General features: G+C 43.0%; 1 protein-coding gene across 9 annotated transcripts in view; it reads left to right on the plus strand.

The window, feature by feature from the left end:
* Positions 1-25,760, plus strand: part of asxl2 (ASXL transcriptional regulator 2) — a 232,264-nt gene that overhangs the window by 90,318 nt on the left and 116,186 nt on the right. For 4 of the 9 annotated variants that reach the window (XM_078213002.1, XM_078213013.1, XM_078213001.1 and 1 more), the window contains exon 2: positions 8,115-8,197. The exons of 3 other annotated variants lie outside the window; for them this stretch is intronic. In XM_078213002.1, the coding sequence (XP_078069128.1) occupies positions 8,115-8,197 (83 nt within the window). Of the gene's footprint in view, positions 1-8,031; positions 8,198-25,760 lie in introns of those variants that run through there. 2 more of the 9 variants (XM_078213003.1, XM_078213010.1) reach the window with 2 other exon arrangements.

Below are 25,760 nucleotides of genomic sequence, written 5' to 3' on the forward strand. Positions count from 1 at the left end.
GTTTTCTCAAAGGGTCCCAAGTCTTTGGAACTCTCTCTTCCTCAGAGTGGTGGAAATAGGGTCATTGAATATTTTTTCTGAGGCTGAGTAATATAGATTCTTGGTTGACAAGGGAGTCAATGAATACAGGAGGTAGAAAGGCAAGTGGAGTTGAGGCCACAATTAGATCAGCCGTATTTTTATTGAATGGCTGAGTTCAAAGAGCTGAATGGCCTACTCTGGCTGCTAATTCATGTGTTTTTATGGGTGGGGAGCACAGGTAGGCATGTAGGATATAAGGGTCTATGGGAGTAGATGGCAAACTTGGCATGGGGGTCATGAGGGACTGTAAGGCTTTTTGAGGGATGTACTTTGGCCATGAAGTGTAGGTGGAGAGCATGTTGTGGCATGGGTTGGCATGAAAGGAGCATGGGGAGTTTGTGTGCAGGAGTGAGAATTGGTACATTTTGTTTTTATTTTTGGACATGGTGATGGAGCCCCAAGGCAGCCTTCCACCTAGCCGACCTCCACATCCGGCAGCCTCCTCACCTCTCCTTGGGTCGCCCACCCCGACTTCCAATCCAGCTTGAAAATTTTTAAGGCTCAGGAGCAAACTCTGGCCCAAAAGTTCTGGAAATTATAACGGTAAGTTAGATGGCATCTGAAAGAAAAGAATATTGTTGCTGGTGAAATCTCTCAGCAGAACAGAACTCAATTCCATTTTGCCAAATGCTCTTATCCAAAGTGCATTGCTGTGCTCAGATACTGACTGACTGCTTTTCGAATTCTAAGCCTTTTCTGGTTTTTATTGCTACTTAACACAGTTCTCCAATTACATGAATAGAGAACAAATGTTCTGTGTGTAGATTTCTTCCCTTTGTTATATCTTGTCTCCTCCACCTGTGACAAATCAACTTGACAGTCGCTGTTCTGATTTTAAATGTTACAGAATTCTGCAAAGAACTAAGATTGCTGCAGAATGTGTATATGAAGTTCCACTATGTATTGTTTTCTTTTCACACTTCAGCCTAAAATAACAATTGTCATGATCCTCCTTGCCCCCACACATGGCTTTATGTTCCTCTATGCCTGTCCTTGAAGCGTGCAAGGTAATAGATTCATTCACAGGTCTTGGCAATGCCAGTTTCTAAGTCAGTTTAAGGAGTGTGACTGCAGTCCAGGGTGCTTAACCCTATGAGTTTTTTTTCTCCGTTATTTTTCTCGAAGCTGAAGGAAATAGCAAGCTTTTTTCAGAAATTTGCCATAATGGTGTGGAGGTGGTAGAGAATTGATACTTATGGTATACTGCCGCCATGATGACAAACACAGCTGTATAATTTTCCATTGTTTGGAACTTCAGTAAATGCTTGTATTTATGATGGGTATTTGCCTGTTAACATTCAGGTATCATTGCAAGATGGGTCAGCAATTGAAATATTTTAAGAGCAAAGGTAACAGTAAGTTACATAGATTTACATACATAAGATTATGTAGGATAAATGACACAGAAACAGACTATTTGGCCTAACCAGTCCATGCTATTGTTTATATTTCTTTTGCGCCACCTCCCATGTTTCCTCATCTCAATGTATCATTTAATGCTTCTATTCTCCTCTTCCTCATATACTTGTCTACTTTCCCTTAAATGCATTTATATGATCCGCTTCAACCACTCCCTCTGCTAACGAATTCCATATTTTCATCACTGTTTGGAAAAAGAAGTTCATTCTGAATTCCCAATTGGATTTCTTGGTGACTATCTTATATTGATGGCCTTTAGTTATGCTCTTTCCCATACGAGGAAACATTTTCTCTGTATCCACTTTATCCAAAGCTTTAAGATTTTTAAAACCTCAATTCGGTCACCATTCAATCGTTTTTCAAGAGAAATGAGACCCTTTCCTGAGACTCACCCATTTCTGGAATCATAGTGGGATGGGCAGGAATTTACCTACCCCACCATAACCTCATGAGGTTGAAGGTCCTGACACAAATTCACTCATTGCAGACCAGTTTCTCCCTGTTATGCTTACCTTTTTTTGTGGATCTGTCCCCAATCTTACTCTTACTTACCCTTTCCGCCAGGATACGGGTTGCATGTCATTCAGGTGGAGTCCATCCAATTGTTACAGCTTCCTGTCCCAGTGCCCCATGAACAGGATCCTGCTTTCCCACACCAGTCATTTAGCCACATGTTAATTCTCCTGATTAGGCAGTGACCCAGAGGTTATTACCCTGGAAGTCCTGATATTTAATTTAGAGTTTAACTCCTGGTAATCTTCCAGCAGACCCTCCTTCCTGTTTGTTGTAACTTGAACCACAACGAGTGGATTTACTCCCTCCCTTTCCAAGTTCCTCTCTGATTGCCATGAGATATCCTTTCCCTGGGACACTGGCGAGGCAACACACCGTCTGTGATTTTTGCTCTTGGCTGTGAGAATGCTATCTAGCCCTCAAATTATAAAGTCTCAGAATACTAACACCTTCCTATTATTTTCTACCTGCCTCCTCCTCTCAACAGCCACTGTGCCTTGGTCTGCATTGTAGCTGTCCTCCCGGCAGTCTTTCGGTCTTATCCTCTTATCTTCATATGTGAAGTACATATATGATACCTGAAAAGAACGATTGGAGTCAGTTGTGCAATTTTAGCTTCATGCAAGCTATGCCATTGCCTGCACCAAGAAGGATAAAATATGACAGTATGTCTTTTCACGTAAAGATTTTGTAGTTGATGTAAGATCCCCTTTGTTTGTTCAACCCTTGTGTATGATTATGATTTGTTTGCTTTCAAGAAAGGGAATTGCTATCTTTCAAGCAATTTTCACCTCGTGCTGTCATTCTGATTAAGTGATCTAGCTCCACTGAAATATATCAGATCTATTTCTATGAATAACACACTTGATTCTTCATCTTCTGTCGTCAGACAGGAATTTTACCTTTGGAAGTAAGCTTTTTATTTTGTATATTATATCTGAATAGGTTTGTTTAATTTTTATTGCAATCCTATAATTTGACATACATTTTAGTTTTAAAAAAAACCCCATTGCCATTATAATTTTTTCTTTTAGCTGTCAGTATTGACTGCTTCACGCTTATTCTGGGCAACTTAGATTTGGTCCCTGATTCTTGTTGACCCCTTACTTCAGGATCTGTTTACACTCTGGTGCATCATTGCAGTTGACTGATAGCCAATATACATTTTTCATTATCTTTCAATTCTGAATAGCTTTCAGAAACGTGAGGTCAGCCCCTATTTCAGCATGATTACTTTATTCATGGGAAACTATCTTACCACAGGAATGTTCACATTTGATTCTTTCAAGTTTAAGAAGATCTTGAGTTCCAATTCATCAAAAAAACAAAAAAAATTGAAATTAAATGGGAAACATACCAGGAAAAAAGCTTTGGCTGAGCGACATTCTTCTAACTGTTGGGGAGAGGGGGTTGGGGTGGACGTCATCAGGTTTCTCTGTGCCCCACGCAGATCCCTCCCTGACATTACTTAGAAACCTGCTCACTTGTTAGGTATTTTCAGTGTCATTGTTAGGGCAAAGGGCGTGTGCTCGATTAGGAGTGGACTGCAAAACATTCTTTACTGGACTTTGGACTCCAAATGTGAAAATTCACACTCTTTAGGTATGAAGGCAGTTTCATAGGCGCACAAATTGACTTGCCGATGAAGGCAAATCTTGATTCTATATTGTCTTTGAGATTTTTTTCAATGAGTAAGGAAGTTGATATCCATGGTAGGTAACTAGCATTTCCATCATCATAAAATTGGTGAGTAAATTCTTGTCTTACTGTGTTTGCAGTTGTTTTATTCACTTCTGCTAAAATGATCTTTCGGTGAAAATGCATACATTGTGATACCTTAGACTTGATGTGGAGATGCCGGCGTTGGACTGGGGTAAACACACTAAGAAGTCTCACAACACCAGGTTAAAGTCCAACAGGTTTATTTGGTAGCAAAAGCCACTAGCTTTCGGAGCACTGCCCCTTCGTCAGGCCAGTGGGATTTCAGTTCACAAACAGGTCATATAAAGACACAAACTCAATTTACAAAGTAATGGTTGGAATGCGAGTCTTTACAGGTAATCAAGTCTTAAAGGTTCAGGCAATGTGAGTGGAGAGAGGGTTAAGCACAGGTTAAAGAGATGTGTATTGTCTCCAGCCAGGACAGTTAGTGAGAGTTTGCAAGCCCAGGCAAGTCGTGGGGGTTACAGATAGTGTGACATGAACCCAAGATCCCGGTTGAGGCCGTCCTCATGTGCGGAACTTGGCTATCAGTCTCTGCTCAGCGATTCTGCGTTGTCGTGTGTCGTGAAGGCCGCCTTGGGGAACGCTTACCTGAAGATCAGAGGCCGAATGCCCGTGACCACTGAAGTGTTCCCCAACAGGAAGAGAACACTCTTGCCTGGTGATTGTCGAGCGATGTTCATTCATCCGTTGTCGTAGCGTCTGCATGGTCTCCCCAATGTACCATGCCTCGGGATATCCTTTCCTGCAGCGTATCAGGTAGACAACGTTGGCCGAGTTGCAAGTCTATGTACTGTGTACCTGGTGGATGGTGTTCTCATGTGAGATGATGGCATCCGTGTCGATGATCCGGCACATCTTGCAGAGGTTGCTGTGGCAGGGTTGTGTGGTGTTGTGATCACTGTTCTCCTGAAGGCTGGGTAGTTTGCTGTGGACAATGGTCTGTTTGAGGTTGTGGGGTTGTTTGAAGGCAAGAAGTGGGGGTGTACGGATGGCCTTGGCGAGATGTTCGTCTTCATCAATGACATGTTGAAGGCTCCGGAGAAGATGTCGTAGTTTCTCCACTCCAGGGAAGTACTGGACGATGAAGGGTACTCTGTCCGCCGTGTCCCGTCATGTCTTCTGAGGAGGTCGGTGCGGTTTTTCGCTGTGGCGCGTTGGAACTGTCGATTGATGAGTCGAGCGCCATATCCTGTTCTTATGAGGGCATCTTTCAGCGTCTGGAGGTGTCTGTTGCGATCCTCCTCATCTGAGCAGATCCTGTGTATATGGAGGGCTTGTCCGTAGGGGATGGCTTCTTTAACATGTTTAGGGTGGAAGCTGGAGAAGTGGAGCATCATGAGGTTATCCGTGGGCTTGCAGTACAGTGAAGTGCCGAGGTGACCGCTGTTGATGGAGATGCGTATGTCCAAGAATGCAACTGATTCCGGAGAGTAGCCCATAGTGAGTCTGATGGTGGGATGGAACTTGTTAATGTCATCATATAGTTGTTTCAGTGATTGTTCACCATGAGTCCAAAGGAAGAAAATGTCATCGATGTATCTAGTATATAGCATCGGTTGAAGGTCCTGTGCGGTGAAGAGGTCTTGTTCGAACCTGTGCATGAAGATGTTGGCATATTGAGGTGCGAATTTGGTCCCCATGGCTGTTCTGTGTGTCTGGATGAAGAACTGGTTGTTGAAGGTGAAGACATTGTGGTCCAAGATGAAGCGGATGAGTTGTGAAATTGCATCTGGAGATTGGCAGTTGTCGGTGTTAAGTACTGAGGCCATTGCAGCAATGACATCATCGTGGGGGATGCTGGTGTAGAGTGCCGAGACATCCATTGTGACGAGGAGTGCTCCTGGTTCAACTGCTCCATGTGTGCGGAGTTTCTGTAGGAAGTCCGTAGTGTCGCGACAAAAGCTGGGGGTTCTTTGTACAATGGGTTTCAGGATGCCGCCGCGTAGCCGGAGAGGTTCTCGCACAGGGTCACATTGCACGATACGATGGGACGGCCGGATGTGTTTGCCTTTTGTATCTTCGGGAGGCAGTAGAGATCTCCAACGTGGGGAGTACGGGGATGAGAGTACAGAGGGTGCTCTGAAGGTCCGGATCAAATGTCTTGATCAGTCTAAGTTGACGGGTGTGTTCTTTGGTCGGATCTGCGGGTAACTCTGTAGTGTTCCTCGTTGTTCAGTTGTCGGTACACTTCTTTGCAGTAATCCGTTCTGTTCAGTATGACGATGGCCTCTCCTTTGTCTGCTTGTTTGGTGACAATGTTGCGGTTGGTCTTGAGAGTGTGGATGGCGTTGCGTTGTGCTTGGGTGATGTTCGGGGCTGTCTTGTGAGCGCGGCTGATGAATCTGGCATTGACACACCTCCTGACGGCTTGGGCAGACATGTCAAGTCGAGGGCAGCGGCCTTCCGGAGAAGTCCTATTCGATTCTTTCCTCTTCGGTTGCTGCCCCGCTGTCGGCTGTTCCGGTTCATTGGCTGTCTCATTGTGTTCATTGTTGCCTCTTGGGGTTTGTGGAAGAACACCCGCAGCCCCATTCGCCTGATGAATTCCTCTGTGTCTGCTGTGAGACTGATGGGGTCTATTTTGGTGGTGGGGCAGAAATTGAGCCCTCGGCTGAGAACTTCGATTTCATCTGGTTGAAGTGTGTAGTCCGACAAGTTGACAATGGACTTCCCTGCAGTGGTACTGTTTTCTACTGTGGTACCGAGGGAGGCTTGGTTGCTGCTGGTGGTGATGCCGAGTTTCTCTAGTTTCCTGTTCTTGGTGTGCATGTAGATGGCATAGTTCCTTTGTCTCGTCTGCTTGGCAGAGTTTCGCAGCTGGTCTGCGTCGTGAGCGCAAGTTGGGAATATGGACTCTATCTTGGTTTCCAGGATGCGCGTTTGCTGTAGAGCGGGTGCACGAGGTGGTTGAGGAGTGTGAGAGAGGTGCAACAGCAAGGTCTCTCAGCATAGGCTGTGTTATAGGTTGACCTGAGTGGGTTCGTGATCTGTAGTCCTTTACCGCACCGACCTCCTCAGAAGACAAACATGGGACACGGCGGACAGAGTACCCTTCGTCGTCCAGTACTTCCCTGGAGCGGAGAAGCTACGACATCTTCTCCAGAGCCTTCAACATGTCATTGATGAAGATGAACATCTCGCCAAGGCCATCCGTACACCCCCACTTCTTGCCTTCAAACAACCCCACAACCTCAAACAGACCATTGTCCACAGCAAACTACCCAGCCTTCAGGAGAACAGTGATCACGACACCACACAACCCTGCCACAGCAACCTCTGCAAGACGTGCCGGATCATCGACACGGATGCCATCATCTCACGTGAGAACACCATCCACCAGGTACACGGTACATACACTTGCAATTCTGCCAATGTTGTCTACCTGATACGCTGCAGGAAAGGATGTCCCGAGGCATGGTACATTGGGGAGACCATGCAGACGCTACGACAACGGATGAATGAACATCGCTTGACAATCACCAGGCAAGAGTGTTCTCTTCCTGTTGGGGAACACTTCAGTGGTCACGGACATTTGGCCTCTGATCTTCGGGATGCGTTCTCCAAGGCGGCCTTCACGACACACGACAACGCAGAATCGTGAGCAGAGACTGATAGCCAAGTTCCGCACACATGAGGACGGCCTTAACCGGGATCTTGGGTTCATGTCACACTATCTGTATCCCCCCTGACTTGCCTGGGCTTGCAAACTCTCACTAACTGTCCTGTCTGGAGACAATACACATCTCTTTAACCTGTGCTTAACCCTCTCTCCACTCACATTGTCTGTACCTTTGATTACCTGTAAAAACTCACATTCCAACCATTATTTTGTAAATTGAGTTTGTGTCTTTATATGCCTTGTTTGTGAACTGAAATCCCACTCACCTGACGAAGGAGCAGCGCTCTGAAAGCTTGTGGCTTTTGCTACCAAATAAACCTGTTGGACTTTAACCTGGTGTTGTGAGACTTCTTACTGTGTATATCTTAGACTGCCAGAGTTCTTTTATGTTTCATATTCAGTATAAATGATGCAGTCCTAATTCATTCAGTGGAAATGGACACCTTCGATAAGTTTGGATTTTCTCTTCTAAATTTGTTTGGAAAGCTGCTTTCATGAACTGAATAACAGTTTAAAAAACCTTTCAATCTGTATAGTGTCACATTTGCAATATTGTTATCTTTCTGTTGAATACCAAAGCTTAATCATGTTTCGTTGTTTAATAATGTCATGTGTTTAAAAACAATTCTCATGTTAAAGCAGAATATTGCTAAGTTAGCTTTTGGATTATTTAGATGTGTACTCGATACTCCCTGTAAGTGTGGTTACCAGCCAGGAATACACAGTTGAAGCTGACATTGCTGTACATCTTTATCAGGTACTGGAGAAGTACCCAAACACACCAATGAGCCACAAGGAAATCCTACAAGTCATCCAGCGTGAAGGACTCAAGGAGATCAGGTGAGTGCTTTTACAGTCTCTTTGTAAATGGCAATCTCTATAAACAGAATATAGCCCTCCAGTTTACTGACTAGTCGGCCTGTGTAATTATATAATGTATTCCACATGAGAAAAAACACAGCAAATTTCTCAAATGCGGTCAAATTTACAGATTCTGGAACATGTTGTTGTCTCACAACCAGACAGCCCCTCCCGGTTTGAGACCCAGCAATTGTTTTTCTGCTCTGTCTATGCCACAAATAAGATCCTCTGTGACAATGATGCAGCTTGCTGTCCTTCGTTATCCTTTGCAATTTATCCATTGCCTTTAACATTGTTAATCATTGTGCCCTCCACAAATATTTCTCCTTGGTGATTCAGCATCATTCTACTGGTTTCTTCTGCTTCTTTCATAACTTTACCAAAAATTAATGGTATGTATTCTCCAGACATTTATCCAGTGGTAACCAACAGTGCAGTCCAGAGATCCATCCTTTGCCCTTTCTCTTCACTGTCTCTATGCTTATTCTAGTGAGATCAACTTGAAGCATTAGATTGGTTCCTTTTGTATGCTGACGATGCACAGATTTATCTTTCCACCTTCTTTCATGATTGCATAGATGTTGCTCACCTATTCAGTTATCTGTCCAACATTATGATTTAGATGAAATAACATTTCCTCAAGTCCAACGAAGGTAAAACTTCAGCCACCCTTTTCAGCTATTGGTAGCTTCTAAGTGCTTTTTCTCTTAACTGTATTTAACTTGACTAAGCCCAGTGGTGAGCAGCCTCAGCATTGTGCCTTAATCCTCATTTGAATTTCTTTTCTCACATCAGCCTGTGAATAGGACCATCATTTGTCATCATCTGAGAATTGTAGGTGTCTGTCCTTATTCTGCTGCTTCACAAACTCTAAATAATGCCTTTGACATCTGGAGGTTTGATTTCTCTCATTTCTTTCTACCTTTAACAAACCACAGCCCATTGAGTGCCATTGTTCAGGCTGACAACCATTCGGGGCCTTGCAGCATCAGCCACCCTGCCTCATTAAAAATTAACTTGCAGATCCTTGTCCTTGTCTTCAAATGGCCTCACCCATCCTATTTCAGCAACTGTCTTCATCGTTATGGCTCCACTCACTGCTTTTACTCCTGAGATCTGGTCCACAGCTTGATTTATGTCTTAATTGCTTCAACACATTCAACCCAGTGCCCTACCTCGTGCAGCTCCCTCGCTTAAGCCCCTCTGCCTTATCTCCTTTGTTTCTGTTTTCAAAAGCTAAAGCCTTGCCTTCTTAACTCCTCATTCTGCACATTCTTTTTCTCCTTCTTGGTGTCCACTTTCTGCTCTCAGCAATATGCTCTGGAATCTCTTTCTGATATGTGCAATGCTATATACTTGTACATCAGACTCCGGTAGGTGAGATAAGAGTGGAGTTTTGAAATGGTTTGTCATTGTTATTTTTATGTTGACTTTCATTAGATGTTTGTTTAAAAAATGAACAATTTTACTGAAATTTTATAAATTTTAGTGCAATATAACACTTGAAAATACCATAGATATGAAGTATTCCCAATGATCATTTGGTGGTATAGAACTTGAATATTGTGGAAGAAAGAGACACTTGTCAAAGCTTTTCATTTCACACCTATCAGGACAATTTGCAAGAATATCAATATAAGTGGAAACAACAAATTTCTACTGTATGAGATGACTGCTGGTTGGTTGGCAAGGGTACTCTGGTAAAGACATTGTCATGGAGAATGTATCAGTTTCTGGTGACGAACAGTTAACTGCCATGCTTTGTTTGAAATTTAAACCAGGCAACTTGACGGATTAGTCAAGGCATTGCCCTGGGGAATGAACCAGTGAATGGCTGTCACCTATTTTGTTTTGCTGAAACGGGTGCAATGAGTGTATATGTTCTTTCCGTCTGCAAAAAATGGGGCCCTGTCTGTTAATATATGTAGCTTCCAGTACATACAAATATGCCACAGTACGACCCGACTGACAATCTGAAATTGGTTGTCAGCATAATTCTTAGCAAACTGAGTATTATTGAGCAAATGTTGTCCAATCGCAGAATCGCATCTCATGTTGGACAATGCGCTTTGAGTTTTGTAAGCATGGGCTGGTTAGGTATTGTCTCATTGGGGAGAGTCACGATCAACTGGTGCATTCTCCATGGCAACGCCTTTACCAATCCGAGTCCGCATGCCAACCAATCAGCGCTGTTTTCTCACACAGTATTAATTTGTTGTTTCCCCTTAACATTAACTTTCTTGTAAATTATTCTGGTGAATGCAAGACAAAAATCTTGGACAAATGTCTTCTTCTTTCAGCAGTATTCCAAATGACTGGAATTTTCAGTTTCTGTTTTCATATATGGAAATCAGGTTTTCCTTACAAAGGACAGAGGGTCGAATGGGTTATGGGTTGGGGATGTCGTACTACCAGGAGGGAAGGTAGAGGGTGGCATCCCTGTCACTTTCCCGATTCTGTCCAATAGAATCAGGGGTGGGGATGGTCTTCCTGCCTGGCCACTAAAGGGTGTAATCTGCCACTGCTCATCGGATGTCAACCTGCAACCCATTCCACTCCCAGGGGCCAGATTAAGTTCCACCCTACAGTTCTCCGTCCTTTATAAAGGAAAACCTGATTTCCATATATGGAAGCAGAAGCTGAAAATTCCAGTCATTTGGAATATTGCTGAAAAAAGAAGACATTTGTCCAAGCTTTTTGTCTTGCATTCATCAGGACAATTTACAAGATTGAGTCTCTTTAGCAGCTAATTAATGGCAGCTAAAGTATGTAATCTGCCACTGCTAATAGGGTACCAGCAGCAAGGGGCCTTAGTTCCACAAGGAAAGACTGTCATGTGAAGGCTGGAAGCCTTCTTGCAGGCTCAGAGCCTGACCCACCTCCCTGGGTTCCAAGGCCTGCTGCATCTTGATGGTCTAGACCAACTGCAGTATAAGCAATGGCCACCGCTCGTAGTGATGCTATTTCGACTGAAGTTCGGCAGCATTCTGGTTGGCTGGCAGTATTTGGGTTTAGTACTTAGGATCTTGTCCCTTAGGGGAGTGGAAGCCTCAATGCCAGGCAACTAACTGTCTTTTGGACGTAGAATTGCATCACAGCTCCTAGAGATGGCTATGGCAGGATTGCCGCTGGTTTTCTGGCTGTTCAGGCCATTGCTGCTGCCATTACATTCAACACATGGAATGTACAGCACATAAGGGGGCCGTATGGCCCATGGTGCCCATGCCAGCTCTTTTGTAGAGCTCTCCATAAATGTTTGGATTTTTTTGTATTCATTCGTGGGACATGGCGTTGCTGGCTGGCCAGCATTTATTGCCCATCCCTCGGTGCTCTTGAAGGTGGCAATGAACCATATTCTTGAATCGCTGCAGTTCATGTGCTGTGGGTTGACCCACAATGCTGTTCGGGAGGGAATTCCAGGATTTTGACTCAGTGACTGCGAAGGAACAGCGATATATTTCCAAATCAGGACAGTGAGTGACTTGGAGGGGAACTTGCAAGGTGGTAGCGCTCCCATGTATCTGCTGCCCTTGTCCTTCTAGATAGAAGTGGTTGTGTGTTTGAAAGGTGCTGTCTAAGGATCTTTGGTGATTTGCTATAGTGCATCTTGCAGATAGTGCATCTTGCAGATAGTGCACATGAGCTACTGCCTCGTGTCTGCGTGGGTTTCCTCCCACAGTCCAAAGATGTGCGGGTTAGGTTGATTGGCCATGCTAAAATTGCCCCTTAGTGTCCTGAGATGCGCAGGTTAGAGGGATTAGTGGGTAAATATGTAGGGATATGGGGGTAGGGCCTGGGTGGGATTGTGGTCGGTGCAGACTCGATGGGCCAAATGGCCTCTTTCTGCACTGTAGGGTTTCTATGATTCTATGAACATTGGTGGTGGAGGGAGTGGATGTTTGTAGATGTGGTGCCAATCAAGTGGGCTGCTTTGTCCTGGATGGTGTCAAGCTTCTCGAGTGTTGTTGGAGCTGCATCTATCTAGGCAAGTGGGGATGATTCCATCACACTCCTGATTTGTGCCTTGTAAGATGATGGATCCCATTGGTGGTCCCATTACTCTGCTCTTTCCCCACATCCTGTGTAGGTTTTCCTTCAAGTTTTAACCATTTTCTTTTGGATCTCACTATAAACATAGCTTTCAGAACCTTTAAGGCAGTGCATTCCAGGTCATCATAACTCAACATGCAAAAAGAAGCTACCTCGTTTCTCTTCTGCACCAAATCCAAGACCTAGCATTCCTTCCGAAAAGTGCGGTGCCCACTATTGGGTAAAGTACTCCAGTTGATGTCTAATCAGTATTTTAGAAAGTTTCAGAACAGCTTACTTTCTGTTTTTTTTATTAATGAAGGCAAGGATCCCTTGTGCTTTTTTTCCAACATGAACTTATCCTGCTACTTTCAAACCTCTTTTGTACACGCAACCAATTATCTGGATTTTCACTTCTAAGTTGGGTAGCAGACATTGGAGAATCTCCCAGCATGTCACATCCACCTCAAGAAAAATTTCACCCAAATGGCGGGATCTTTGTTTCAGACAGACAAGGGGTTGTGGGATGGAGTCGAGCCTGGATGCGGATTGGTGGTGGGCCACGGGAGCTGCTGAGTGTTGAGATGGACTTTTAAAAGGCTCACCTTGGATCTCTTGGATCAGTTGTTTTTGTTAAATATTTGATCCTCAGCCTTGACCCATTCCCAATGATTCCTCATGCTCAACTCTCACTGACACTGACAGCCTATTTTAAAAAAATTAATGGTCTGGGGATTTAAATAATTTCACAGCATGAATTGTGTGTACTTCTCATTGACACAGGCAAGTATTTTTAAAGGGCTGTCAATTTGAATAACTTCATGGCTTGAAGTTTATTTCTTACTGACACAGGCAGACTTTTTCATTTTTAAAGGGCCGGGGATTTGAATAACTGTACAGCCTGACAGTTTTCTAGACCTCAGCGTTTCCCCCTTCAAAAGCATTTATAATTACTCTAAAAATTCACAACTTGCACATTCTAGCCCTTAAATTAGGTCTGTTTGCAGCACAGAATTTAAATGGCAGTACTGAGTTTGAGTTTCTCTCATATGTGAATCACACCCGCCCCTTCCCTCAACAACAAAAAAGGAAACTTCTCAAAATGGGGGCTGGACTTTCAAATCCAAGTCCCACCCACCATTTTAAAAACCAAATCAGAACCTAGATCTCTGTTCCTGCACCCCTTTAAAATTGTACTGTTTCATTTATATTATCTTTCCTCATTCTTCTCCCAAAATATATGATTTATATTTGTTTCTGTTAAACTTAATCCGCCATGTGTCTGCCCATTTCACCAATCTGTCCATATGTTCTTGAAGTCTGTTACTACCTGATTGTTTTGCTTCATCTTCAAACTTTGAAATTATGCCCTGGAAACCCAAGTTCAGGGTCTTTAATATATATCAAAAAGAGCACTGACCCTGATACCGATCGCTGGCAGCACGATATGCTTCCCTTCAGTCTGAAAAATTACCATTCACCACTATTCTCTGCCTTCTGTTCTTTAGCCAATTTTGTATGTTTGCTACTGCTGTCATTTTAATTACACGGGCTTTAATTTTGCTAAAATGTTTGTCATGTAGTTCTTCAACAAATGCCTTTGAAAATCCATATACAAACCATCAACTGCACTACACTCACTCCAAGAACTTGATCAAAGGTATTTTTTTAACTCAATTGGCTTAGTCAAAACAATTAACTTTAACAAATCCATGTTAACTTGCATTCATTACAAGAGTGTAACATTTACAACGCTCCATTACGTTGCTACCAGTCCCATATTCAAGACCGATTGGATGATTATGGCCAGAGCTTCCATATTTCCATCCTAACTTCCCTCAGTAACCTGTAACATTCATGCCACACAAGTACCAGACAATGGCCATCACCAGTGATAGCAAATCCAATTATTTCCACTTGATGTTCAGGGACTTTAGCCCCACTGAATGCCCCACCATCTACAAGTTACCACTAACCAGAACTTAATGAACCATATAAGTACAGTGACTACAGGAACAGGTTAGAGGCTGGAAATTTTTCAAAAGTAACTCATCTCCTGACTCCCCAAAATCTATCCACACTTACCGAGCACAAGTCAGGAGTGTGAAGGAATATTCTACACTTGCCAAGATATGTGTGCCCCATAGGGGTGGCACAGTTGTTAGCACTGCTGCCTCTCAGCGCCAGGGACCTGGATTCAATACCTGGTTTGGGTCATTGTCTGTGTGAAGTTTGTACATTCTCCCCATCTCTGTGTGGCTTTCCTCTGGGTGCTCTGGTTTCCTCCCATAGTCCAAAGATGTGCGGGTTAGGTTGATTGGCCATGATAAATTGCCCCTTCGTGTCAGGGGGATTCGGGCTGTAAATATGTGGAGTTATGGGGATGGGACCTGGGTGGGATTGTTGTCGGTGTAGGCTCGATGGGCCAAGTGGCCTCCTTCTGCACTATTGATTCTATGAACACTCAAGAAGCTCAACACTATCCACAACAAAGCAGCCAACTTGATTGGCACCCAATCCATTACCTTAAACAGTCACTCTCTCCACCACTGATGCATAGTGGCAGCACTGTGTACCCTTTACAAAATGCATGGTAGCAAATTGCCAAGGTTCCTTGGGCTGCACCTTCCAAACCTGCAACCTCTACCACTTTGAAAGACAAGGGCAGCAGATGAATGGGAACTCCACAACCTCCAAGTTCCCCTCCAAGCCACACACCGTCCTGACTTAGAACTATCTCACTGTTCCTTCACTATTGATGAGTCATAATCCTGGAACTCTTCTGAACTGCACATGGATTTGAGTGGTTCAAGAAAGTGGCTCACCACCATTTTCTCGAGAGCAGATGGGGATGGGCAATAGATGATGGTCTCACCAGCAATACTCACATCCCACAAACAAATAAAAAAACACCTAGTATGCATCCCTTCTTGTCAGGTGACGGTCTACTTTGAGAACTTCCAACCTTTTAAGTATCTCCTCTTATTGCTGTTCAAAATTTGTGACCCAAGTTAAGGTATTTATTAGACTTACTTGTGACGAATAAATAAACTTTAACTTTTATATGGCACTGATAAACGAGTACAAGTATGTTTTTTGAAGTTAGACATTTTATCATTTTCCACTTTTATTCTTTACGTTTTTTCAGAAGAGGGGTGACATTGCCATCTTGAAAAGGGAAGAGTACCAATTGTACAGGGGCCAGCAAGGGAAGTTAGGTAGTCAGCAGTTTAATGAGATAGGATTTGAAAGAGGAGATGGGTCTCATGGACAATACGAGGTTGGAGAGGGGAGATGGGAGAGAAATGAGAAAAGGATGCAGATTTGGGGCTGGGGTAGTAGGGACTGAATTTGAAGAACAATTGGCTTAGTGGGCAGAGGCAGCTGAATGGATGTCCATTATTCCAGTGACAGAATGTCCATGAGCACATTGCACGTTGTTGGAGGTGAAGATAGAAATGGCTAGAGTGGTGTCCTGAAGCAGATGTTTTGCCACAGCCATCTCAAAGAATTCTAGAGTAGTGAGTAATTTTCTATAGCAGAGTGAGGTCAAGTAGAGCTGATGGTTGGGAGTGGAGAAAAGAAGCTTGAACTTTATTTTCATTCCAGAATGATCTTGGATTAGTGAGCAGTTTTGGCAAAGAGTCCAATAGTGCTTGATGTGATCCAGCAAGGTCTGGTCACGAAGAGCTAAACCAATTGTGTGCCAGGTACGTTCAAGTCTGCTACCTTTAGACTTTGGGGAAACCAAGATTGGAGCTCAATCAAGGTAACTATCAGGGTGGGAGAGAGAGAAAAGGGAACCAATTTTGGAGGCAGAAGTAAGAGGACAATTGAATACAGGAGTTGGAATGTCTTGTTGAAGTTGTACAAGACATTGGTAAGGCCACACTTGGAATACTGTGTGCAATTCTAGTCACCCTATTATAGAAAGGATATTATTAAACTAGAAAGAGTGCAGAAAAGATTTACTGGGATGCCACCAGGACTTGGTGTATTGAGTTATAAGGAGAGGCTGGATAGACTGGGACTTTTTTCTCTGGAGCGTAGGAGGCTGAGGGGTGATCGTATAGAGGTCTATAAAATAGTGAGGGGCACAGATCAGCTAGATAGTCAATATCTTTTCCCAAAGGTAGGGGAGTCTAAAACTAGAGGGCATAGGTTTACGGTGAGAGGGGAGAGATACAGAAGTGTCCAGGGGGCAATTTTTTCACACAGAGGCTTGGAACATGCTGCCAGAGGTAGTAGTAGAGGCGGGTACAATTTTGTCTTTTTAAAAGCATTTAGATAGTTACGTGGGTACGATGGGTATAGAGGGATATGGGCCAAATGCGGGCAATTGGGATTAGCTTAGGAGTTTTTTTTAAAAAAAGGGCGGCATGAACAAGTTGGGCCGAAGGGCCTGTTTCCATGCTGTAAACCTCTATGCCTCTATGACAAGGACATCAAAGATGGAGGTGAGAGAGTAATTAATCAGATTACAGCTCCAGAAGTATTATGATGAACCGAGGACTACAGGCTAGACAGTTGAAAGTTTTAAAATCCAAGTGTTCGTAACTTCAGGCAGCATTTTTTTGATTTTTGATTTGATTTATTATTATCACATGTATTAGCATACAGCGAAAAGTATTGTTTCTTGCACGCTATACAGACAAAACATACCATTCATAGAGAAGGAAAGGAGAGAGTGCAGAATGTAGTGTTACAGTCATAGCTAGGGTGTAGAGAAAGATCAACTTAATGCAAGGTAAGTCCATTCAAAAGTCTGATATCAGCAGGGAAGAAGCTGTTCTTGAGTCGGTTGGTACATGACCTCAGACTTTTGAATCTTCTCCCGACGGAAGAAGGTGGAAGAAAAAATGTCCGGGGTGTGTGGGGTCCTTAATTATGCCGGCTGCTTTGCCGAGGCAACAAGTTCCTCCTTCTATATTTTACCCCCTTGCAATGAAGGTCAAATGTCTGGAAATAATGTCCACCTTCAGAGCAACTGTGCATGGTAAATGACACAGAGTTCTAGTGCTTGTAAAAGAAGCCTCAGTGATTTCCACTATCTGATCCACTGTATTAACTGAGGGATGAATGGAGGCAACAGAAAAAGATAGCAATCAAAAATCAGAAAGCAAAGGTTATTCTGCAGCAAAAAAATAGAATCCCCAGAGCAGGAGCAGTAAACTCTGTGTGAAGTGAAGAATATAGAGGAGCAACAAAAAACCCAGATACCAGAATGGAGGAGAAGCAGTAGAGAAGACAGTCAACATTGGAGACTGTTACAAGATTCAAAAACCTGTGAAAAAATGGGCACTTGCCCAGGAGAAAGTTAATTTCTATCCAAATCCCATTCAGTAGCAAAATAAATTTGAGGAAGCAGTAATGCATTGAAGTACAGAAAGAAGCTCAGCGGATGGTAGATGGGCTGGAGCAGTTTACCTTCAATCTTAAAGCAACTGAGGAGCAAAGCATAGTCACAGCAAAGAAAACATTAAATAGAATTGTGATGTTACTTGATTTCACAATCTGTGAATGTTCTGGGCAATAGTTATAACTGGGCATGCTTAATTCCTTAGAACCATAGAATCCCTACAGTGCAGAAAAAGGCCATTCAGCCCATTGAGTCTGCACCAACTCTCCGAAAGAGCAACTTACCCAGGCCCACCCTCTATCCCTGTAACCCCACGTGTTTATCATGGCTAATCCGCCTGACCTACACATCTTTGGCCACTAAGGGGCTATTTAGCATGGCCAATTCTCCTAACCTGCACATCTTTGGACTTACCAGAGGAAACTCGTGCTTCAGTCCTTTGAACTTTGTAAATTAAATCTGCCCTCAGGGAAGAGACAAACAAGAAACCCATGGAAGATTTTTTTTGTCGCTCAGCTCAGTTTTAAGCACACATGCCTGAGTCAGAAGATTCTGGCCTATTCTGGGACTTGCTTATATATTGGGCAGTTACTGCATTGCAATCCTGAGAGTATGTTGTATTGTTGAAGGATTAAGTCTTTCTCATGAATCCAAGCCAGCCTCAGGGTTGAATGTAAAAGATCCCATGGCAGTATTTGATGCAGAGGAGTAAGTCTTCTCCTGTCCTGGGAAATGTTCTTCCCATCAACTAAAACAGATTAACTGGTCATTCATTTATTTGCTGTTTTTGGATCTTTGCTGTGATCACATTTGCCATCATGTTTGCCTATGTAACAAAAGTGACTGTACTTCAATATCACAAAACAATTACAGATGAGGAAGACCATTGGAATTTTTCGATACAGTATGGTCTTAAATCCTTTCCCATTTCAACTGCAATTGCTTCTTAAAAGACTGTCAGATTTTCAGCTTCATTAATCCTCCTTGAATTCCTTTCCATTATGTTCATCACTTCTGAGAAAAATAATTTCCTGACATCATTCCCAAATTTGCCTTACTTCATTTGTATCTGCAACTTCCGGTCCTGCTCTCACAATTTAATATCCCAGATCTATTCCTTCCGTTTTCCTGAGCAGTGATTCCCCTCATGGGGCAGTCCAGAACTAGGGGTTGTAGTTTTGCAATAAATATCTTGCATTTAAGATAGAGGAATTTCTTTTCTCTGAGAGTCGTTAATCTTTGGAATTCTCTACCCCAGAGAGCAGTGGAGGCTAGCTCACTGAATATATTCAAGGCCAAGTTAGACAGATTTATGAGGGAGTCAAGTGTTAATGGGGACCAGGCAGGCAATGGATTCAAAGCTCCAATCATATCAGCCATGATCTTATTGAATGGTGGAGCAGGCTAGAGGGGCCAAGTGGGCCACTCCTCCTAATTCTTACATTCTTATGTTATGCAACTCAGAAAGATCACTTTCCGAACTTTAAAGGTCAGCCAGGGTTTTCCAGTCTTCCCTTATAGCTCAGCCTTTTGGCATTAAGGGTCAGTCTTACAGTCCTTTTCTGCACTACCACTAAAGCTTGAATGCCACCTTATGTTTCAGTAGCTAGAATTGGACAAAGTATCAACCAGAGAGCTTCATTGGTTGGACACTGAGAATAGCAAATCTATTATGACTTGTAGCTCTGTCAAAAATGTCATTTATTTTTTCTTCCTGTATCCAGTGCTTTACCGCCATTAATTGTTCTGCTCACTTACATGTTGCAAGACCTAAGTTTCTTGTGATCGTTCCATCTACTTTGCGCTGTATGTTCCTTTTATGCTTTATAATGTGTATTTTGATTTCCAATTAACAACAACTATATAGCACCTTTGACATTGTAAAACAGCCCAAGGCACTTCATAGTATGGTATCAACAAACTTGACACTCAAACACACATTTGGGCAGATAATCCAAACATTGGTCAAAGAGAGAGCTTTGAGGGACATTTTAAAGGAGGAGAATCAGGTATACAGATGGAGAGGTTTTGGGAGGTGAATTCTGGAACTGAGGATCTAGACAGCTGGAGGCATGACCATCAGTGGTGGAGCGATGAAAATCAAGGATGCAGAAGAAGAGGAGCACTTTGGAGGAGTATAGAGATCTCGGAGGGCCATTGGATGGGAGGAGGTTAAAGTGATAGGGAGGAACATGGCCATGGAATTATTTGAAAATGATGACAAGAATTTTTAAAGCAGCTTTACTGACCTAGGGTAGCAGTGCAGGTCAAATACAAGAAAGAAACGGCTATGAAGTGAATTAGAATTTGCTGTTGGGGATGCGAAATAAACCAGCATGAGGACAGAGTGAGAGTTCTGGAGAGAATTGGGATTTTTAAAAAAACTTCAAGGACAGAGTGAGAGTTCCAGCGAGAGTCAGGCTGGAAAAAAAAAGTCACGAGGTCAGGGCGCGAGTTCCAGCAAGAATCAGGAGTTTAATTTTTTAGAACACTGCAAGGATAGAAAGAGAATCAGGGATTTAAAAAGGAATGCTACAAACAGAATGCGAGTTCTGGCAAGAGTTGGAGATTTTTAAAATAACTGGTGTGAGGACAGAGCAGGAGTTAACTAACATTTTATTGTGTTTACTGAAATTTCAGTTTTGATGCAGTAAATAAATATTCAAAGCATCAAAGGCTGTTCATACCTGAGAGTGAACATCCTGCATCATGTGGGGACTCCAGGATGTTTCCCATGTCCTGGACGATGACATGTGTTGAAAGTGCCATCAAGTAGAAAATTCGAGCACTGTACCCTGAAACTTGAGGAGCAGTTGGTGTTTCTCAAGTGCATTTGCGAGGATGAGTGCTATGTGGATAGCACATGTCAGAAGGTGGCTACACTGCAGCTTAAGAAAGAACAGGCAGAGAAGGACTGGGTGGCTGTCTGACAGACAAGAAAGACAAGGTACGTAGTGCAGCAGATCCATGATATCATCACACTTTCTAACAGGTATTCAGAACTGAGTACCAATGAGGGAGAGGGTTCCTCTGGAGAAAGTAGCAAGAGTCATGACCAAAGCTCGATGGGTGGCTCAGCTGTTCAGGGAGGGAGGAGAAAATTCAGGAGAGCAGTAGTGATAGGGGATTCTATCGTTAGGGAAACAAACAGGCACTTCTGTGGACAAGGATGTGATTCCAAGATGGTATGTTGTCTCCCTGGTGCAGAGATGCTGGATATCACCAAGCCAGAAATCATGGTTCACGTTGGTAGAGGTAGAAAAAGGGATAAGTTCTTGCAGGCAAGTTTAGGGAGCTAAGGAGGAGATTAGCAAGCAGGACCTCAAAAGTAATGATCTCCAGATTACTCACGAGGCCACATGCTAATGAGTATGGAAATGTATACCAGATGAATGCCGGGTTGGAGAGATGGTGCTGGAAGGATGGCTTCAGATTTCCGGGGCATGGGAACAGGGAAGATGGGATCTGTGCAAATCAGTCTACATCTGAATAGGGCTGGGACAAATATCCTTGCAGGGAGATTTGCGAGTTTTATTGGTTTATTTATTAAACCAGGTTGGCTTGGGGATTGGAAACCTGAGGGTAGATTCAGATGGAACAAATTGGGAGCAGGAAGCTCGAGACAGAAAATTAGCAAGCGACTCTGAAGGACAGAAGAAGCAAAAGTTAAAAGGTCTGCTGCACAGGAATTTGGCAATATTGAAAGTTATATATTTAAATGTAAGAAGTATGCCAAACAAAGCCAATGAGCTGAGGGCACAAATAGACACATGGCAGCATGATTTAATCACTGTAACAGAAGCTTAGTTTAAGGAGGGGCAAAAATGGTAGGTCAACGTCCCTGAATATAGAATTTCCAGGCAGGACAGAGAGGGGGATATTTAATAAAGTGGATGTAGCATTATTGATTAAAGAATCAATTACAGCAGCGAGCTTAACTTTGATATACTAAATGAATCACCCAATTAAGTTATATGGGTTGAATTCCGAGGAAAAAGGGGGGCAGCCATACTATAATGAGAGGAAGATAGAAGAGCAAATTTGTCGGCAGATTTCTGAGTGCAAAAACAATATGGAAATAATAGTTGGGGACTTCAATTTCAACTGAGGTACGAATAGTGTAATAGGCTCAGAGGGCACAAATTTCTTGAATTGTATTCAAGAGAACGTTTTTAGCCAGCACATTACAGGCCCAACAAAAGAGAGAATGCAATTCTAGATTTAATCTTAGGAAATGAATCTGGACAAGTCGATGAAATAACAGTGGGTGACCATTTTGGATAGTGACCATATTAGCATCATTATGGAAAACGACAAAGATAAAATAGGAGTGAAAGTTCTATATTAGGAAGACAAATTTTACAAAGCTGAGAGGTGATCTGGCGAAAGTGAACTAGTTGCAGCTACTTGAAGGGAAATTAGTGACCAGAACTGTTCACAAAATTCCTGTGGCCTGACCAGCATTTTGTATAGTTCCGTTATCATATCCCTACTTTGCTTTACCAATCGTAAAAAAGTGATATTCTGCAAGCGCATTGTTGACACATCCCCACAAAGAAAAATGACAATACTGCCAAATCAAGAGCCCACTGGTTATTTGCAAGGTAAGATAAAGCAGAAAAAGAAAGCTTATGACAGTCACAAAAATCTTAATACTGTAGTAGGCATAGGAGTATGGAAAGTAGAGGAGCGAAGTAAAAAAGCTAATGAGGAGAGCAAAGGGTGGATACAAAAGAAATTGGCAGATAAAATCAAAGGAACCCCGAAGATTTTATCAGTCGGCATGATAATAATTAAGGAAAGGGTAGGGGCTATCAGAGACCTACATTGTAACTTCAGCACTGATGCTGAACCAGGGCAGAGTTCTGAATGAGCACTTTGTATCTGTTATCACTAAGGAGAGGGATGATGCAAACATTCCAGTCAATGAGGAGTGTGAAATAATACAATAAGCATAGTGAGAAAGCAAGTACTGGAAGGTCTGTCATCGTTGAATGTTGATAAATCGCCTGGGCTGGATGGATTGTATCCAGGCTATTAAAGGAAGGCAGGGAGGAAATAGCGAATGTTCTGATGATCATTCTCCAATCTTCAGGAGATATAGGTGAGGTACTAGAGGATTGGAAGTCTGTAAACATTCTATCAATTTAAAAAGGTGTGAGGGATAAGACAAATAATTAAAGGCTGGTCTGTCTGACTTTGGTGAACAAATTATTAGAATCAATTCTGAGTGACAGTATAAACTGTCTTTTAGAAAGAAACAGATTAATCATGGATAGTCAACATGGTTTTGTAGGGGAAGGTTGTGTCTTAGGAATTTAATCAAATTTTTTGACCAAGTAACCAGGAGGATTGATGAGGATAGTGTCGTAGCGATTGCCTACATGGATTTTAGGCATTCAACAAGGTTCCATGTGACAGACTGTTCAGAAAAGTAAAAATCCATGGAATTCAGGGGAAGGTAGTGAGTTGGATCCAAAATTGGCTCAGCGTCAAGAACCAATGGGTAATGGTTGATGGATGTATTTTCGAATGAAAACGGTTTCCAGTGGCGTTCCACGGGGCTCAATGTTGAGTCTCTCGCTGTTGTATATGTTAATGATTTTGGATATAAATGTGGGAGACTTGATTTAGAAATTTGCAGATGCACAAAAATTGGCTTTGTAATTGATAATAAAAAGGGTAGCTGTTGTCGCCGGAATTATATCAATGGTTTAATTGAGTGGGCAGAGAAATGGCAGATGGAATTCAATCCAGAGAAGTGTGAGGTGAGGTAATGCATTTGGGGAAGGCAAACAAAGCAAGGGAATACTCAATAAAAGGAGATGTTGGGAGGGACAGAGGAAATGAGAAATCTTAGAGTGCATGTCCACAGGTCCCAAGAGATGGCAGGATAGGCGGATAAGGTGGTAAATAACATTTGGAATGCTTTCCTTTATTAGATAGGACATAGAATACAAAGTAGGGATATAATAATGGAATTATATAAAGCACTGGTTAGGCCATAACTGGAATGTTGTGTACATTTTGTTTTCACTTTTTGCTTTATATTTGCTTCCTCTGTTTTTATGCAACTTATATTTGCAAGTAAATGTTTTTCCTCAGAACAACACATTCCTCATTGTTTTATTGCCTTTCCTTCTTGCAGCAGTAGAAATAAAGTGAGGTATTCATCTATGTTATTGCTTAATATCGGCAAATTATTAATTTATTTAGTGAATGCAAAGTTCCTAAGCCAAGCAGTTTCTTCAGGTCCTGCTGTATTGCGTGTGGAGAAGCCTCCATGGAGTCTGTGGATTGGACACTCTTCTATGATGTGGTGCCTAGTTTTCTGTCTCCCACAGGCAAATAAGGGGGCTAATGCCCCTTCTGTGGAGGTTGTCCAAGCAAGGTCCATACCTGGTCCTGAACCTGTTGAAAGTGATCACTCTTTCCTTGGAATGGTGAAACCAGGCAGCTGTTGGGTTGCATTTGAGACCAGATACTTGTTCTTGTGTCCAATGATTCCCATTAATTTGTCCAGGTGGAATTTGCATTAAAGTGCTGTGTGAGGGTTTTTACAAATCAGTCTTCTTGATGGGAGTTGTACTTTGGGTGGGCTGAATAGATCAGCATGAAGTTGTAGGTGAGAGGCATTGCAAACTTTTTAATATCATTTTATTGGTGATTGCAAGTCGGTAGAAGGGGGAGGAGTGATGTTTGCCAGGACAAGGAGCGAAGGGAGTGGAGTTGAGCAGAGTGTTCCAGTAATAATACTCATGGTAGCATTCATTGTGGTGTCAACTCTGTGTTAACATGTGTTTCTCCATGCATGCGGTGATCCCGACCAAACAGGAGCGCAATATTCTGCTACTATGTGTGTGGGTGCAAGTGCTGAGGTTCAGAGGGTGATGGTAGCAGTACCCAACGTTGAACTGACTAGTTTGGCAATCAAGTTGTTTCTGGACTTGATCTGCTAATGGCAGTCCATAGAGAGAATAGAAGGTGTGAATGGCCAAACGGCAGAGAAGCTGAAATCAGAGGGTAAACTGTGGCAGATGAAGATGTGGGGGGAGGGGGGGATAGGTGGGTGAGAGGTAAAATGGGGGAGAAAGGGGAAGCAAAAGGGGAGAAAAGGTAAGGAAAGAGTGGCGGGGGAGAAAAATGAAGAAAGACAACAAGGAAATAAAAGGTAAAGAAGAGGGTAAAAATTAAATAAAATGAAAACAAAGGGGTCAATGTGGGGTAGAGCTAATCATCTGAAGTTGTTGAATTCGATGTGGAGACCAGAAGGCTATAATGTGCCTAGCCGGAAGATGAGATGCTTTGCATTGAGCTTCACTGGAACATTGCAGCAGGCCAAGGACAGACATGTGGGCGTGGGAGCAGGATTGTGCATTAAAATGGCAAGCAACCGGAAGGTCAGGGTCCTGATTGCGCACAGACCGAAGGTGCTCAGCAAAGTGATCACCTGGTCTACGTTTGGTCTCTCCGATGTAGAGGAGACCACATTGGGAGCAGCGAATGCAATAGACCAAATTGAAAGAGGTGCAAGTGAAACACTGCTTAACCTGGAGTGAATGTTTTGGACCTTGGATGATGAGCATAGAAGAGGTAAAGGGACAGGTGTTACATCTTCTGGGATTGCATGGGAAGGTGCCATGAGTGACGGGAGAGGCGTTGGGTATAATGGAGGAGTGGACTAGGTTATTCTGGAGGGAACAGTCTCTGCAGAATGCTGACAGAGGGAGTGAAGGGACGATGTGTTGGTGGTGGCATCACACTGGAATTGGCAAGAATGACGGATGATTGTGCTTCGCATGCGGAGACTGGTGGGGTGAAATGTGAGAACAAGGGGGACTCTATCCTTGTTCTGGGAGGGAGGTGAGGGTCATGGCACAGGAGATGGACTGCACGCTGTTCAGGGCCCTGTCAACAACTGTAGGTAGGAAACCACGGTTGAGGAAGAAGGATCACATATTCGAAGCACCACTTTGGAAAGTGGCATCATCGGAACAAATGCGACAGAGCGAAGGAGCTGAGAGAAAGATTCATTTGGACATTGAGCTCTTCATTGGTTTTTGCATGATGAACATGGACTAAGCTGGATACTGCATTTGCAGAGCTTGGCTTGAGTCACCATGTGTTGCAGTATTGTCCACGTTTTGACAAGTC

Source organism: Mustelus asterias, chromosome 5, assembly GCF_964213995.1.
Source record: "Mustelus asterias chromosome 5, sMusAst1.hap1.1, whole genome shotgun sequence".
Taxonomy (NCBI): Eukaryota; Metazoa; Chordata; class Chondrichthyes; order Carcharhiniformes; family Triakidae; genus Mustelus; species Mustelus asterias.